The sequence below is a fragment of the Pseudorca crassidens genome, chromosome 16 (assembly GCF_039906515.1).
Source record: "Pseudorca crassidens isolate mPseCra1 chromosome 16, mPseCra1.hap1, whole genome shotgun sequence".
Lineage (NCBI taxonomy): Eukaryota > Metazoa > Chordata > Mammalia > Artiodactyla > Delphinidae > Pseudorca > Pseudorca crassidens.
The window spans coordinates 63,335,729-63,354,484 of NC_090311.1; the positions used below are offsets into that span (position 1 = coordinate 63,335,729).

An 18,756-nucleotide genomic window follows, 5' to 3' on the forward strand; every position below is an offset into this window, starting at 1 on the left:
TCAACATTTCATCTCATTGGGGACTCCCCTGGTGGCACAGTGGTTAAGAATCCGCCTGCCAATGCAGAGGACATGGGTTCAAGCCCTGGTCTGGAAAGATCCCACATGCCGCAAAGCAAATAAGCCCATGTGTCACAACTACTGAGCCTGCGAGCCACAACTACTGAGACAGAGGTGCCACAACTACTGAAGCCCGTGCACCTAGAGCCTGTGCTCTGCAACAAGAGAAGCCACCATAGTGAGAAGCCTGCGCACTACAACAAAGAGGAGCTCCCGCTCACCACAACTAGAGAAAGCCTGCGTGCAGCAACGAAGACCCAACACAGTCAAAAATTAAAAAAAAAAATTTTTTTTAATTTCATTTCATTAAAAAAAATCTGTATGTTAAAAAATATGACAAACAAGGACTTCATTGGTGGTCCAGTGGTTAAGATTCCACCCTTCCACTGCAAGGGGCGTGGGTTCAATCCCAGGTCTGGGAGCTAAGATTCTGCATGCTGTGCAGCACAGCCAAAGAAACAAGACAAAGAGAAAATATATTTGCAACTTACCACAGTCAGTTTTCTAAAGGATCTTCTATAAAAATCAATAGAAGCCTAATAACTCAATAGAAAAAACGGCCCTTCTGTATTATTTCCTACTTTAAAATGTTATGGATTGACCGTCTTAACTTTCTCAAGAGTGAATAAAATATAAAAATAAAAATAAAGATCACTCTGACTACCGTTTACATATATCTTCACCAAAACTCTTACATGTGGAGACTGACTTGTGTGGGTGAATGTTTTGTGGAAATTGAGCAAATTGAAGGCAGGTATCTTACTTGGGATTCGATTCTATTTAATGTAACAGAAGACTGTCTAGTAACAGGTTTTAAAGAAGTGAAAAAAATTCTCTCATGTTACAGAAATCCAGGTTTAAGAAGCCTAAGGTTGGTACAGCGCTTCTATTGGTATCATCAGGGACTCGGGCTCCTATCTTTCTTCTCCCCATCCTAGTACATATCTTCTATTATCAAGTCAATTCATGGTTCCAGTCGGCTGTGGGAGCTCCAGCCATTAGACCCATGTTTTATAAATGTTGAGGGAAAGGAGATAGACACAAAAGAGTACATTCTATATGACTCTAGTTGTATAGAAATCATGAAAAAGACCTGTATAATGAAGTGGTTATATAGTGGTTATCTTTGCATGGAGTTACCAACTGGGAGGGGCCAGAAAGATTTCTGGGGTGCTAGAAAGATTTATATCACTATCTGGGTAGTGTTATACATATGGAGAATTCCTTGATATGTTCATTTATATTTTGACAAGACTATGCACTCCAAACGGATTGAAGAAACTGAAAGTACTCTAAGGTATTTAGTGTTCAGTGCCCAGCTCTTGTGCTCATCACTGCTGTCACCCTCCAAAGGCTGAAAAGTAACCAAGACAGGGAATTCCCTGGCAGTCCAATGGTTAGGATTCTCCCAAATTGGTTTGATACAATCTGATACAATTCTAATCAAAACCCTACCAGAGAGACTTCCCTGGCGGTCCAGTGGCTAAGACTCCGCTCTCCCACTGCAGGGGGTATGGGTTCAATCCCTGGTTGGGGAACTAAGATCCCGCGTGCCGCGCGGCACAGCCAAAAATAAATAAATTAATAACCACGTCATACAGTCTGCTGGAATACATAAGGATGTCTCAATGGTCTTGCTTTAGGAATACCGTGGTTCCAATCCTATCTCCATTTTGCATTTAATGTTTTTTATTCTTCTGAAATGGGCATAAAAACAATGACTTTTCCCTTTTCCAAAATCATGAGTCTCTCTACAGGGATTTATGAGGCAATGTATGTCAGGTTCTTAATACGGTTCCTGATATTTAATGAGAGGTAGTTGTTATTATTTTACTCACTGACTATTTTATTATAGTCATCATCATTATTGACAAATGATAGGACAGCATCTCAAATGATCCTTTGGTCAAGAATTCCAAGTAAACTGGTCAATATCCTTGTGGATGTGAACATCCTCCTGATATGATACTGTTTCTCAGTTGAGAACTTCCTAAAGAAGCTAAATCCAGTTCTTCTTATAGCTCCGCAAATTTAGAAAACTCAAAGTAGTCATAAAACAATTTTGGAAATATGTTGTAAAAAGTTTGGTTTTGTTTTCGATATTGTATGATCTCCATTAAGGTGGCCCTATGAGACAATGAATTAGAATTTCAAAATAACTGATAAAAGTAAGATATAGGTGCAACTAGAGATTATCGTACTAAGTGAAGTAAGTCAGAAAGAGAAAGACAAATACCATATGATATCACTTATATGTGAAATCTAAAATATGACACAAATGAACCTATGTATGAAACAGAAACAAAATCAGGGACATAGAGAATAGACTAGTGGTCACCAAAGGGGAGGGGGCTGAGGGAGGGATGGAGTGGGAGGTTGGGGTGAGCAGATGTAAGCTTTTATATCTAGAATGGATAAACAACAAGGTCCTACTGTCTAGCACAGAGAACTATATTCAATATCCTATGATAAACCATAATGAAAAAGAATATGAAAAAGAATGTACAAAAAAAAGATATAGGAAACAATATATATAATTTAGTACCATTTATTTATGCTGTCTAATTATAAATGCACTGAATGCTTTCTAAAAGTAACAAAAAACTCTAAGACTAATGACCCTATATCACAAGATACCAACTGAGAATGGCCATACCCTTTTGTTCGTTAACATAAAAAGCCCAGGCTAAGACAAATAGCTTCCTTTTTCCCCTGGAAATAATGGGGGTGGGTATTTTTCTAGTCCACATCTTCATGGAAAAAAATTGATTTAGTTTATATGTGGAATATATCCATTTTGAAAAATGTATAAGTGCAAAATACTTACCCACTTAGCAACTGGACACCCATTAGAGCTTTTTCCTTCTTTCCCCGTGTACACTACTATTTCTATCCTTATTGCGTTTCCTTTTTGACCATACCTGGGTATGAAACACAGTGAAGGGAAAATAATTGCAATACACTTTTAACATCTTCATGTGCATAAGATATAGATTTACAGAAGTACAAAATTCAAACACTCATAATTATAACTTTGTTAAAAATTTACTTTCGTGTGGCAGGTATTTTTATTTGTTATCCAGTTCTGTTTACTTGTCCTTAAGGATCACTCTTTTAAAAAATGGCCTGGCTCCAAGACAAGCAAAAGGAATGTGAATGCAGTGTTGACAGAGGTAATTTTAACTATTTCTACCATTATACAATAATAAAAATAAGTATGTCTGCATTTAACAAAGATAGCCTTGCTTTATGAAGGTCTTATTGAGTGCCCAGTGGCTCATGTGAGTGACTCAGCAGGGACACCAGGACTCTATGCTTTTCCTGGGCCCTAAGAAACATCAAACTCATGCTCCTGGAGGTCTTCCATTCACCTCGAGTTTGTTCCCAGAGATGATTTCTCTGCATTGAGTCAGATCCCCAATAATGAATGATTTTAACAGGGAAGCATATTTCCTCACCTATTCTCCATGATTTCCCTGACAGCAGCAACACTTGGTCCTGCCCCAAGGTGTGTATAATATGGGCCTTTGTCTTTTTGTATAACTCGATCTGTGGAAGGAATAAGATTATTAGACCCAAAACTTTACAGAATTGCATAGGGGCAAGGAAGAGCTATTTTTTTTTTTTTTTCAATTCAGAACAATGAATCTTGACAAGATTTTGGTAAGATTTAGTAATTAAAGTCTAGGACAATAGGCCCTGGAATTTAACTTATCTCTTTCTTTCTGCTCCTAATTAGTCCACTCTTTCTCTAAGAATCAGAGGAGGAAAAACATATTTTAACTTGTGGTTCATATTTATTCTCAGATCTCCTGCTTTAAAAAAATTCTATAAAAATTGAGGTACAAAATTAAGCTACCCAAGAGCAATACATCTTAAAAGCTTGGCTTCAGAATCCTATTAAAATTGAGCCCGACAATTGCACTGCTAAGATTTTATTCTATTACACATGCGCTCAATTATGTATTTATAATACACATGTATACAAGAATATTCCTTGTTACAATTGTATGTAATATTAAAAAAGAGAAACACTCTTAACATCTTTCAATGAGGTAATAGTTAAATAGTATGTTTTAAAAGCCTTAAATTTTGTAAAACTGGAAACAAAATTAAAATCACTAATAATATTAATTTGTATAGAAAAAATATAACAGCCGTTTTTCTCTAGAAAAAGACATTTGCACCATATTTCTGTACCATTTGAATTTTTGTGTAAATTACATAGTTCTTAGAAAATGGTATTTTAAAACTTGGCCTCTGAGATTCATGTCTAACTAGAATCACTGGGAAATGCATGTCTACCTACACCAAGAGATCATTACTTACCATTTTAATCAGATATCAGATATAACATAGGATTATTTCTGGGGCTACTTAAGCAAGATATGGTGAATAATTTTTAACTTATTGGTAATCTAGAGCAGTAGTTTTTAATCAGGGGTATTTTTGCCAAAGGGGACATTTGGCAATACTTTGGGTTGTGACAACTGCAAACGCGCACCCGTGTGTGTGTGTGTGTGTGTGTGTGTGTGTGTGTGCGCATCACTAGTGAGTAGAGGCTAGGGATGCCACTAAACAGCCTACAATAGATAAGGTGGTCCCCCTACAACAAAGAATTATCCCACCTAAAATGCCAATAGTGCTAAATTTGAGGAAACTTGATCAAAAGGTTAATTACTCTAATTTTGCTAGAACATAATAACACTTTCACAGAAATCCTTTACCCTCAGATATGATTGGGATCCTTTACCCTCACTTTGGATGATTTCTGAAGTCTACTTTTTTGTTTCCTTTTTAAGTTCCGATTTCTACACAATGAGCACAAAAACCTCAAATGTAACAATTATAGGAAAACATGCAACTGACAAGGGTATTCAACAGTTCCAGGTCCACTGCAGATACTGAATGAACTTTGAATGCCTGGCTGTCTTGACTCCCACGTTGTGTTAAGGTAGTATGTTTAAGGGTCTTGAAACTAGACAATCATCCTATTGAAATTTATATATGCAGTCGAATTAGACGAGCTCAGGTATATAAATCTTACTGGCATTTTAAATTAAAGGCCTTTTTTCCATTTTTAATGATATTCAGAGAAACAGTCTCTTTTTCACTTCAGATTTTTGAAGCAACGTAGGATGGAAGTTACAAATACAGCCGCTGGAGCTGGGACTGCCTGTCTTAGAATTCCAGTTTAATCATTTACTAGCTGTGAACTTCTCTGACTCAGTCTCCTTACTTGTAAAATGGGGATAATAAGCATTCCCTTTGGTGGGTTGTTGTGAATATAACAAGTCAAGGGTGTAGGACAGTTATCAGACTTGCAGTAAAAGACCTGGAATAGGAGCCGTTATCATTATTACAATCTTCTGTCCTTGGTCCAAGAATCTCTCATTCTGCCAAATTGACCCCGCTCAGACAGCATTGCCACCCCTTCCAGATTGTCAGATCCTCCTCCTTGGAGGCTCTTCATTCTCAGAGGAGCCTATCTTTGGTGCCTGGTATGTGGTAAGCTGTCAAAACTGAGTGTTGAATGATGAGCAGAGAAATGGAAGGATTCATTTCAGAGCATCAAATGCACTTTGAAAAATCAAGAACTAAAAGTCATTGCTACACTTCACTATTTTTTCTATTGTGGTTAAAAAAATATCAGAATGATATATTTACTTTATCCTTCCCATCAATCCTTTAACCACCCATTCTGGAATATACTAATGAACCATCTGCTTCTTGATCGGGTTAGCAATTACACAGATACTTTTTTTTATAGTTATTTGTTAAGTTGTACATATATTTTATGTTCTCTGTGTGCATGCTATACTGCACAATTTAAAATATATATATTTTTAAACAAAAGACTTAAAGGTTGAAATTCTTTTGAATATAGGAAGAATAAACTGTGATAACGTATTAAGGGACTTCATTCTTATGATATGCACAGTAAACAACTTGAGAGACATCTAGCTTGAGAGAAATCAAATTTTCCACTTAAGAAAGTTTCCAAATTACCAGTTGGATTTCCCATTTATCTGAGCAGCATAAATAAAGGTCCCACAGAAAAATGGGTATAGAATTATTTAGTCCATCCTAGCTAGAATATGAGTGGGGCAAAAATGTCATATATAAAATGTAAAACAAACTTGATTCAGTCACAACTTGAGGCCATTAATGCAAGAAAATGAAGAAACTCACTTACCAAGACAGTTGCAGGTAGGCAATTCAGAATCTTTTGTTGTGGACACCAGGGTTTTCGTAGGATTAGTAAAGAAGTTCATCGCATAATCATTAAAACTTTTCTGTGCACTGTCTATTGGGGAAAATTCTGATGCTCCAACACTAGATGAACAGACGTCCTCTTCGCTTTTGGTAGAAACCACTGTAATTCCACCTGAACATACTACATTTAGGTTCCTGAGAATTTGTGCTGGGTCCGGTAAAGGGGTCTCATGAGAGATACCAGGCAATGTTGGCAGCCTCTGATGTGTGACTTGGTCTTTAACATCCTGTTGGAACTGTGTTTGGTCATTGCCAGCCACCACATTAGCACACTGGTTAGTTGGAGAGGATGGCTGGAGTAAAGGATGAGCTTTCTGATTGACATTCACTGTTGGCTGTACCTGAGCATATCCATTTTCTGTAAACGCCTGTCCGTTGGATTCTGTTTTCAACTGGATTATGGGGAGAGAATCCAAGGGTTCAACCTTCATCTTCTCCTGTGCTAATTCAGGATAATACCGCTCAAATTTTATTTGAGTGAGTGGAGGAAATAATTTTTTATGTTCTAATGCTGAGCTCCTTTGAGTCAGTGGTTTCCATACTTTGGTTAAGGGAGGAATTTTTCCCAATAGAATAGGAAAGTCATGTGGACCAAATTGACCAAATCTTTGAAATTTGGATGCTATCCAAATGTCATGTAACTTACTATATTCATATGCCAACTGTTCCTGTTTTTTCTGGTCATTTTCTTGACAACTTATGATCACGGGCTTCTTTTTCCGTCGATCTCTTGATGGGGTAGATTTTGTCTTTTTCTGGATTGTGTTCTTTTGCTTTGTTACTGAAGGTCCTTGATTATTTTGGACACTGGAAGGTGGTTTATGCTCTATTGTGCCCTTCTCCTGGCTATAGTTTTGCTGTACATTATATGCAACAAGGCTTGTTGGTGTACTTTCAACTTTTTTGTCCTCCGGTTTTATACAATTGAATTTAATTATTGATGCAAGTTGTGTTAACTGTGCAGCAACATCTTCTTCTATTTTACTATGAACTGTATCTTGACATGAGGGATCATCCTTTGAGTCCAACTTGATGCTGCTGTCCAGTGACTGGTTACAATACTCCGATTTATTAGTTGTTGTTGTCAACTGATGCAAATTTTTGGAATTGTCAAGAGCAATTCTACCTTGAGCAACATTTTTATTGGTATCGGTTTTAGATGAATTTGAATTTGGTATAAAAACAGATACTGAATTTGTGACTGTTGAATATTCCTGTGCCTTTGTGGATGCTTGGTCACTAGGTGAGCTGCTGTGTGACTTAGAAATATTTTGGCCATTGAACATCAATGTGTTGCATGAACTTTGCTTTTCCAGAGATGGACAGTGATGAAGGCTTTGTGGCCCCCCTTGTAAATTTGGGTCTTGGAGGTCTTTTCTTACAGAATACAGGATAGCTTTACAGCTGTTAAGCAAACTAGCTGTTCTCTGTTCTGTTTCTTCATCCTTCTCTGACTTCGATGGTGAGGAATTTTCTGATGGGGCTTCTGAAAGTTGTGTTAGAGCTTCTATGGCCACTACTTGTTCTAGCGTTAATCTCCTATCTTTCATTAGGGATAGAAGACTTGGTTGAAGTGTTGATCCTTCTTTTAGTTCTCTATTTGTTATAATTTCTAGGGATTTTGGTTGATCACTTTCATTGTGTATACTTGTATGACTATTTAAGTTGCAGTTTGCAGGATCTGGAAAAGACTTACAATTAAAGCCAGGCTTTTGAATGACCAAAACATTACTTCTCCCCTTGAGATGATCACAGCTCGCACTAGTAGCAATGGCGCTCATGGCATTGTTATGGTTTGCAGTGTCTTTCAGGAATTTATAAGGATTGTTTTCAAATGCCTTGCCAAGTTCTTCAATGTTGATTTTTTTAAATGACAAATTTGTTTCAGTTGGCAAATAGTGTACATTTTTAATGCCGTTTCTTACAGTTTGTGCAAACAACTTTTGAGGTTCAAGGAGGTCAGTAAGTAGGATTTTTTTCCTGTCATCTTCAGAGCTTTTCAAATTTTCAGCTTCTGTTTTAATTGTATTAAATTCTCCTTTAACATGATCAGTTAAGTGTGATTTCTTGTTTTGTGTCCACTTTTCCACTTCAATACCTGTCATACTTTCTTCATTTTTAGTTACATTTTCTAAGGGACATAAATTCAATTCCAATCTTTGTTCTTCCTCATGACCACAACTACTGTATTCCATGGATTCTGACTTGGGGCCATTTACTGGTTTGTTGTCAAAATCTGCCTATAAAATAAACAGAGAAATTACTTTTATAATCTGCTCAAATATCTGAGTAAGAGCTGTAGGAGCTTTACAATTTAAAAGCAACTAAATGTGAAGTCCCTGAAAATATTTTATTTTTACTTTTTACATTTTTAGAAGTTATAAAATACCAAAAAGGGGAAAGAAAAAAAAGAGAGGTGGAAACCATCATATTCCCATGACTGTTAATATTTTGGTATATTCATTTTTTTCCAAAGTAAAATTTTAAAATATTTTTACATTGATGCCATTCAATGAACAATACTTATTATTTCAATGCAAATTGTACTGAAGTAGAACACACACACACACAAAATATAAATCATAAATATATAGCTTGTTGAATTTTTACAAAATGAACACCTATATACCCAGATCCCAACCAAGAAACTTACATCTAATAAATAATAAGGTCCTACTGTATATCACAGAGAACTATATTCAATATTCTACGATAATCTATAAAGGAAAAGAATATAAAAAAGAATGTGTATATATATGTATAACTGAATCAATTTTCTGTACAGCAATAATTAATACAACATTGTAAATCAACTATACTTCAATAAAAAAATAAAAATAACAAAAAGAATTTTTTAAATTAAAAAAACCACATCTAGTCATCACTCCACTGTCAAAGGGTAGCTACTGCTATCACATCTATCATAGATTTCTTTGGCTTATTTCCCAACTTTATACAGCTGACTTCCTTTTACTCAAAATTATATTTCTGAGAGTCATCCATGTTGTAAAGTTTAACTGTAATCCATTCATTCTTACTGCTATACAGTAATTCATTGACTGAATATACTACAATGTATATCTCTATTCTACTGTAGATGGACATTTAGTTTTAGTTTTTGGCTATAACAAAGAACACTGCTATAACATATTACTGTTATATTTTGGTGAACTTGTACATACATTGCATGGAGTGGAAGTGCTCAGTCATTCAGTGTGTGTATATATGCGTGTAGTTTAGGAGATAGGCCAAATCATTTTCTACAGTGGTTGTCAATACACACTCCCACCAGAAATTATGAGTTTCAATTTTTATTAACAATTAGCTCACATTCTTATTAACAATTAGTATTTTCTATCTTTACACATCAGACATTCTGGTGAGTGGGTAGTGACACCCCTTTTCAAAAATTTTTTTGAGATGAAGTTCCCATAAAATAAAAGTCATCATTTTACCATTTGAAATTGTGTAATTCTGATTTTATTCACAGTGTTGTGCAACAATCACCTCTAATTCCAGAACATTTTCATCACCCCTAATAGAAACACTGTACCCATTAAGGAATCATTATTCCCCCCTCTAATCCCTATTTTTTTAAACCTTGAAATAGTTCATCCAAAATTATACCACAGGAGGAGACAATAGGGGACATTTTGGTCAAGAGCAAATAGAAAATAAGCTCTATAATATTTAACGTGGCTCTGGATGTTCTAGTCAATGCCTTGAAGACAGTAAAATCTAAACATAAAAAATTAGGAGACTTCTTACTGAATGATGATTATATAACTGACTGCAAAGAAAAAACAGGAGTATCGACTAAAAAAAAGAATCAGGGGCTTCCCTGGTGGCCTGCCGATGCAGAGGACACGGGTTCGTGCCCCGGTCTGGGAAGATCCCACATGCCGCGGAGCAGCTAGGCCCGTGAGCCATGGCCGCTGAGTCTGCGCGTCCGGAGCCTGTGCTCCACAACGGGAGAGGCCACAACAGTGAGAGGTCCGCGTACAGAAAAAAAAAAAAAAAAATTCCAGATACATTAACAATGTAAATATAAAAAGGTGTAAGGAAAAATCTTCCAAAGCAAGAGCAAAAAGTGGTAAGCCATAGAAGAAAAGATAGAATTCTTTAACTACATATGATATTAACAATCTTAAAGGCAAAGACACCATAATATGCTTTTCAAATTGCTGATCACAACCTATGTGTCCCAATACCAATATCATGCTTTGTGACAAGTGTCTTTTAATGGAATATTAAAGAAAAATGTGTACACTACATATAGTAAAGATAAGTATTATCATAATTTTTTTTTTTTTTTTTTTTTTTTGCGGTATGCGGGCCTCTCTCACTGTTGTGGCCTCTCCCGTTGCGGAGCACAGGCTCCGGACGCGCAGGCTCAGCGGCCATGGCTCACGGGCCTAGAAGCTCCGCGGCATGTGGGATCTTCTCAGACGGCGGCACAAACCCGTGTCCCCTGAACCTGCAGGTGGACTCTCAACCACTGCGCCACCAGGGAAACCCTATCATATAAATTTTTATGTATGTGTTTGTGCATTGAATCGTGATGTAAAATGTATTTATTTCCTGATATGCGTAGCTACTTATAAAGGTAGGAGAAATATTGCCAAAAATAAATTGAAAAGTCAAGTGACAGACTGGGAAAATATTCGCAGTACATGTAAAGAGTTACCATTCTTAATAAAAAAGCTCCAACAAATTAAGAAGGAAAATGACTCAATAGAATAGTGAGGAAAGAATAGGCATATGCAATTCACTTAGGTGGAAATCAAAAGGATCAAAAGCTGTCCAACTTTACTAGAAGACAAGCAAGTGAAAATAAATGTCATGTTTTCATCCATCCAAATTGCAAAACTGAAAAAGTAGAAATGTATGTAAGCAAATCATAATACAACATAACATTTACAGTAGAGAAAGTATGAAATAAACTCATATAATCATATTGTGAAAAATGTGCAGCCATTACTCTATGTATCAATATTCTTAGTATATCATTAACCAAAATAAGATGCACATGTGACATTATCATCCCTTTTTATTTAAAACACACAAACACTGGGAATTCCCTGGCGGTCCAGTGGTTAGTACTCAGCACTTTCACTCCTGTGGCTGGGGTTTGATCCCTGCTCTGGGAACTAACATCCCATAAGCCTTGCAGCACAGCCAAACACACACACACACACACACACACACACACACACACACACACACACACACACACACGCGCGCGCGCACACACACACACACAAATTGGTCTAGCACAGAAAAAAAGCTGGTAGTATAAACCTAAAATGTTAATAATAGTTACCACTGTGAAATAGAATTAAAGGGGAATTTTTTTTTTTTTTACTTGAAGCTTTTAAGTTTATAGGTATGCATATCCGAACACACTGGACTATACATTCCCTTACAGAGACGATCTTGAGGTTCTTTTAAAATTTATGTACTAAAAGCATAAGACAGTCTCATTAATTAATGAGCTTAATTAAAAAGCAAATGACCAACACAGAAAACAAACTTATGGTTACCAAAGGGGAAAGGGGGGGAGGGAAAAATTAGGAGTTCAGGATTAACGGATACACATTACTATATATAAAATAGATAAACAACAAGGACCTACTGTATAGCACAGGGAACTATATTCAATATCTTGTAATAACCTATAATGGAAAAGAATCTGAAAAAGATTATGTATATAAATATGTATAACTTAATCACTTTGCTGGACACCTGTAACTAACACAAATTTTAAATCAGCTAAACTTCAATTTTTTAAAATGTGCTTCCAACCTAAATGTCCATCGACAGATGAATGAATATAGAAGATGTGGCATCTATATACAATGGAATACCACTCAGCCATAAAAAGGAACGAAAGTGAGTTATTTGTAATGAGGTGGATGGACCTAGAGTCTGTCACACAGAGTGAAGTAAGTCAGAAAAAGAAAGAAAAATACTGTATACTAACGCACATATATGGAATCTAAAAAACAGTACTGATGAACCTAGTGGCAGGGCAGGAATAAAGACACAAATGTAGAGAATGGACTTGAGGACACGGGGGAGAAGGGGAAGCTGGGACCAAGTGAGAGAATATAACATTGACATATATGGTAGCATTGACACTACCAGATGTAAAATGGATGGCTAGTGGGAAGCTGCCACATAGCACAGGGAGATCAGCTGGATGCTTTGTGATCACCTAGATGGGTGGGATAGGGAGGGTGGGAGGGAGGCTCAAGAGGGAGGGGATATGGGGATATATGTATACATATAGCTGATTCACTTTGTTGTACAGCAGAAACTAATTCAACATTGTAAAGCAATTATACTCCAATAAAGATATAAAATATATATATATAAAATAAAATAAGATAAAAATAAAAATGTACTTCCAAGAATTCTGATAGTACTAAAGATCTTTACTTTACGATACCCTCTAGTTTCTAGACCACCCCTACCTATTCACAGTTCATTTTGCAACTTCTGATTTTCTTGTTTTCCTACTCAATCTAGATCCCTTGGACTGCTGTTTCAATAGTTTTATTCTTTGATCTCCTGCATTTTTCAAAGACAAAGCAGGTAATAGAACATACTTGGTATACATATTAGAAAAAAAATTGACTTATTATTCAGTTATAACTCATGCAGCTTTTAAAAAACACTGGGTATCACAAGTTTATAAGTACATGAAAACATGTCCTACACTCTGCTAACTATAAAACTAAACTTTAAGGAAACGGAATTCCCTGGCAGTTCAGTGGATAGGACTTGGCGCTTTCACTGCCAGGGACCCAGGTTTAGGTAACTAAGATGCCTCAAGCTGTGCAGCACAGCCAAAAAAAAAAAAAAGAGATACATCCAAATAATGTACTCACCACAAAGTGGGTATAGAGGGAACACACCTCAAAATAAATAAAGGCCATTATGATAAGCCATAAGCCCACAGCTAACATCATACTCAATGGTGAAAAGCTGAAATCATTTCCTGTAAGATGAGGAACAAGAAAAGGATGCCCCTCTTGCTACTTTTATTCAACATAGTATTGGAAGTCCTAGTCATAGCAATCAGACAAGAAGAAGAAATAAAAGCAATCCAAATTGGAAAAGAAGTAGTAAAACTGCCACTGTTTGCAGATGACATACTATACATAGAAAATCCTAAAAAATTACCAAAAACTATAAGAGCTCATCAATGAATTCGGTAAAGTTGCAGGACTGAAAATTAATATACAGAAATCTCTTGCATATCTATACACTAACAACAAACCATCAGAAAGAGAAATTAAGGGAAAAATCCCATTTAGAATCCCATCAAAAAGAATAAAATACCTAGGAATAACTCTAACTAAGGAGGTAAAAGACCTGTACTCAGAAAACTATAAGACATTAATGAAAGAAATTGAAGCTGACACAAACAGATGGAAAGATATACTGCATTCATGGATTGGAAGAATTAACATTTTTTAAATGACCATACTATCTAAGGCAATCTACAGATTCAATGCAATTCCTATCAAAATACCAAATCAAAATTACCAAATAATTTTTGTATGAAAACACAAAGGACCCTGAATAGCCAAAACAATCTTGAGAACAAAGAACAGAACTAGGCGTATCATACTGCCTAACTTTAGACTATACTATGTAGCTACAGTAATCAAAAGAGTATAGTACTGCACAAAAACAGACACATAGATCAATGGAACAGAATAGAGAGTCCAGAAATAAACCCATGCACTTATGGTCAATCTACAACAAAGAAGGCAGGAATATACAATGGGGAAAAGATAGTCTCTTCAATAGGTGGTGCTTGGGAAAGCTGGACAGCTACATGTAAAAGAATGAAATTAGAAATTTTCTGACACCACATATAAAAATACACACAAAGTGGATTAAAGAACAAAATGTAAGACCTGAAACCATAAAACTTCTAGAAGAAAACATAGGCAGACACTCTTTGCAATAAGTCACAGCATTATTTTTTGGATCTGTCTCCTAAAACAAAAGAAACAAAAGTAAAAATAAACAAATGGAATCTAACTAAATTTAAAAGCTTTGCACAGCAAAGGAAACCATTAACAGAATGAAAAGACAACCTACTAAATGAGAGAAAATATTTGCAAATGATATGACCAATAAAGGGTTAGTATTCAAAATATATAAACAGCTCATACAACTCAATATAAAAAAAACGCAGGCAATTAAAAAATGGTGAGAAGATTTGAATGGACATTTTTAAGAAGATATATAGATGGCTAAAAGGCACATGAAAAGATGTTCAACATCACTAATCTTCAGAGAAATGCAAATCAAAACCATAATGAGATATCACCTCACATCAGAATGGCTATAATCAAGAAGACCACAAGTAACAAATGTTGGTGAGGATGTGGAGAAAAAGGAACCCTCGTACACTGTTGGTAGAAATATAAATTGGTGCAGCCACTGTGAAAAACGGTATGGAGATTCCTCAACAAACTAAAAATAGAACTACCATATGATTCAGTGATTCCACTCTTAGGTATATCTAAAGAAAATGAAAACACTAATTCAAAAAGATACATGTACCCAAATGTTCATAGCAGGATTATTTAAATAGCTAAGATATGGAAGCAAACTAAGTGTCCACCAACAGATGAATGGATAAAGAAGATGTGGTATATTATATACAATGAAATACTACTCAGCTAAAAAAGGAATGAAATTTTGCCATTTGCAACAACACGGATGGACTTGGAGAATATTATTCTTAGTGAAATAAGTCAGACAGAGAAAGACAAATACTGTATGATATCACTTATATGTGGTATCTGAAAAATAAAACAAATGAATGAATATAACAAAACAGAAACAGAATCCCAGATGTAGAGAATAAGCCAGTGGTTATCAATGGGGAGAGGAAAGGGGGAAGGGTCAAGATAGGGGTAGGGAATTAAGACGTATCAACTACTATGTATAAAATAAATGTTATAAGGATCTAGTGTACAGCACAAGGAATATAACCAATATTTTATAATAACTTTAAATGGAATATATAATCTATATAAAATTTTTGAATCACTATGTTGTATAGCTGAAACTATAACATACAATTATATAATATTTTATATATAACTATAATATTTTAAATAAACTATACCTCAATTTTTAAAAATGCATAAAACCAACTTTTTAAATAGATACATCTAAATAAAGTATACATACATCTAAACAAACTATACATAGGTTTGTTTTTAAATACAAGTGTTGAAAAGAAAAGAAACTAACCTATGTGCTATTACTGGTTAATCTTGAACACTAAGATGGGGAAGGGAAGAGAGCAATCCTTAGGAATTGTGTGACCCAGGAGACGGTACTTGGCCTAAACTATAGTTTCTTCCTTCTAAGAGATCATATACGATTGTGATGGGAATTAGATGAGATAATATGACTCAAGAGCACAGTGATGATGAGCTATCACTGAGAGAGCACAATTTCATTACAATAGTTATAATTCAAAAAAAGTTAGCTGTATTCTAATATACTCCTTACTTGCAGTAACTCATTAATCTTCATACAAACCTGATGAAGACACTGTGAAAAGGTGCTCAACATTAAAAGAAATGCAAATTAAAGTGACACAGATAACATTTTTCATTTATCAGAATAACAATGAAAAAGTTTGACCACCTAGACCCTTGGGGAAGCTGTAGGGAGATAAACTTTCATAAAATGTTGGTGGAAGTACAAAATAGTGTAACCCCTATGCAATTACTCCTAGGGCAATTTGGCAATAATTAACTCTCAAAATTAAGTGCAACTTTAATACAGCAGTTTGAAATTTATCTTAGCTAGCTATACCTGCATATAATTACATGTTTTGACAGCTTTGTATATTTTAACAAATAGCTGAAAATATCCCAGTGTCCATCTGTAGCAGACTAATTCAATTGTGATATAATATAATATAATATAATGCCTTGCAACTATAAAAAAGGATGATAGGGACTTCCCTGTTGGTGCAGTGGTTAAGAATCCGCCTGCCAATGCAGGGGACAGGGGTTCCAGCCCTGGTCTGGGAAGATCCCACCTGCCGCAGAGCAACTAAGCCTGTGGGCCACAACTACTGAGCCTGCACTCTACAGCCCACAAACCACAACTACTGAGCCTGCGTGCCACAACTACTGAAGCCCGTGTGCCACAACTCCTGAAGCCCACGAGCCTAGAGCCCGTGCTCTGCAACAAGAGAAGCCACCGCAATGAGAAACCCGTGCACCGCAACGAAGAGTAGCCCCCGCTAGCCGCAACTAGAGAAAGCCTGCGCGCAGCAACAAGACCCAACACAGCCAAAAATAAACAAATAAATAAATAAAAGAATGATAAAAAGTTACAGAGCTAATAGGCAAAGATGTCCAAAGTATGTTTTTAAAAATATAGTACTTGTATATGAAATATATCTTTTTGTATAAAAAGAAATAATATTCATATTTGCATAAAGAAACTCTGGAAGAATACAGCTCTTCCTCAGCACTGCCTTCGGAGGTGGCAGCTGTCTCCAACTCGGCATCATGGTTGCCCTCAGACCCCCCGTGAAGCCCAAGATCATCAAAAAGAGGACCAAGAAATTCATCCGGCACCAGTCAGACCAATATGTCAAAATTAAGCGGAACTGGTGGAAACCCAGAGGCACTGACAACAGGGTGTGCAGGAGATTCAAGGGCCAGATCTTGATGCCCGACATCAGTAACAGGAGCAACAAGAAAACAAAGCACACGCTGCCCAGCAGCTTCCGTAAGTTCCTGGTCCACCTGGTCAAGGAGCTTGAAGTGAGGCTGATGTGCAACAAAGCTTACTATGCTGAGATTGCTCACAACCTCTCCTCCAAGAACCAAAAAGCCATTGTGGAAAGAGCAGCCCAGCTGGCCATCAGAATCACCAATCCCAACGCCAGGTTGCTCAGCGAAGAAAATGAATCGACAGCTCACGTCACATTTAGTTTGTGTTAATAAAACCATAAGACTCGGCTAAAAAAAAGAAACTATGGAAGAATACAAAAGAAACTAATGCTGAATAGGAAGAGTTTAGTTTAGGAGCAATACCTGACAGTGAGAAAACAGCAAGGAGGCCTGGGAACTATTTAGACCCAGATCTGATTAAACACTGTTTTGACTTTTTAATATGTTTCCTTTAAAATTAAACCAAAACTGACAAAGCACTCTATGGAAAGATTTCTAGGGTACAATTAAGTGAAAAAACCTAAATGCAGAATAGTTTATGTAGTATCAAATTACAAACAAATTAGAGCAAAAGGAAGAGTGCAGAGTACATATGTATTTGCTAATATTTGTTTAAGATATTTCAGGAAGGGTATATACAACTGTCAACATTTGTATTATAGAAACTGTACTCAGTGGTATTCTGGTAAATGTTTAACAATCAACTTGGGAAGTGGTGGGGAGAAAGCCCTGTTTTGTAGGGTTGGCCAATTTTTGTGGTGTAAATACACCCACCACGGTGGATTGTAAACTATCAGTGTGACCACCTGAGCAAGAGTTGGGAAGAAATGCACACATCTAGTGAGCTGGAAGGAGCTGTCTCCATGACACCACTGAGAGCACTAATCCAGGCCCCAGTGGCTACATTGTTTTAATGAAGATTTTATTGACATTTAATCTGCTTAGGTATAGTGTATTTCCTGAACATCTATCTTGAATCTCAAATTATTATTGTTAACATTTATCTCTAAAGAGAAGCCAACTCTCTGAAGGAAGTGAAGTGTTTCAAGAATATTGGAATGCTGGCTGTTTTATCCCCTCAAGTTTCATGTACACTCCGGGGACACCAAACTCTTGCCACCTATCCACCTGTGTTTATGTCTCTTCTCCTCCTCCTCCAAGCCCCCTCCCTCTCCGGTCCCACTGCTGTCCTCTGCTACTCCAAAAGGGCCCAAGGGAACAGTTTACAAGACAGTAAGTGATTAAAACTCCCCTAGTTGTCTGTCTTCCACTCTATACCCATTTCAAGATTATAGGTTGTTCGCACTCTGAACTAACAGGAATGTTGAACTCCTTAGATCAGATCTGGGTCCGGTAGTTCCCAGGCCCCCTCCATCTTGTCATTTTTCCACATTCCTATCATCAGGATACTCTTACACCCGCTCTTGAAGGAGCTCAAATGACACTGAGCAAAGGGGTATTTTATTCTGAAATGACCCTGCCCTATGGACCGGATCTGACTGTAGCTCCTCCCAACACACACTCACATTCCTTACATGCTGCATGTCCTGTATCAAGAAACAGGTACCCAGATCACATGAAAAAATAAAGACTTTCGAAGCATGTTCAGAGACGTGGTCCTACAAGACTATGACCTTTACTACACAGGTAGATCAGTGTGTTTCTCAACTTTCTTTTCATTTTTTTT

At 36.5% G+C, this 18,756-nt stretch overlaps 1 protein-coding gene and 1 pseudogene across 4 annotated transcripts in view; one reads left to right on the forward strand and one right to left on the reverse strand.

The window, feature by feature from the left end:
* TET1 (tet methylcytosine dioxygenase 1) overlaps positions 1–18,756 on the reverse strand; it is a 139,638-nt gene that overhangs the window by 47,157 nt on the left and 73,725 nt on the right. For all 4 annotated transcript variants that reach the window (XM_067710750.1, XM_067710749.1, XM_067710753.1 and 1 more), the window contains 3 exons: positions 6,257–8,576; positions 3,519–3,609; positions 2,888–2,981 (listed from right to left, as the gene is read on the reverse strand). In XM_067710750.1, coding sequence (XP_067566851.1) covers positions 2,888–2,981; positions 3,519–3,609; positions 6,257–8,576 — 2,505 coding nt within the window. The remainder of the gene's footprint in view (positions 1–2,887; positions 2,982–3,518; positions 3,610–6,256; positions 8,577–18,756) is intronic.
* LOC137209480 (large ribosomal subunit protein eL32 pseudogene) lies at positions 16,871–17,339 on the forward strand (annotated as a pseudogene).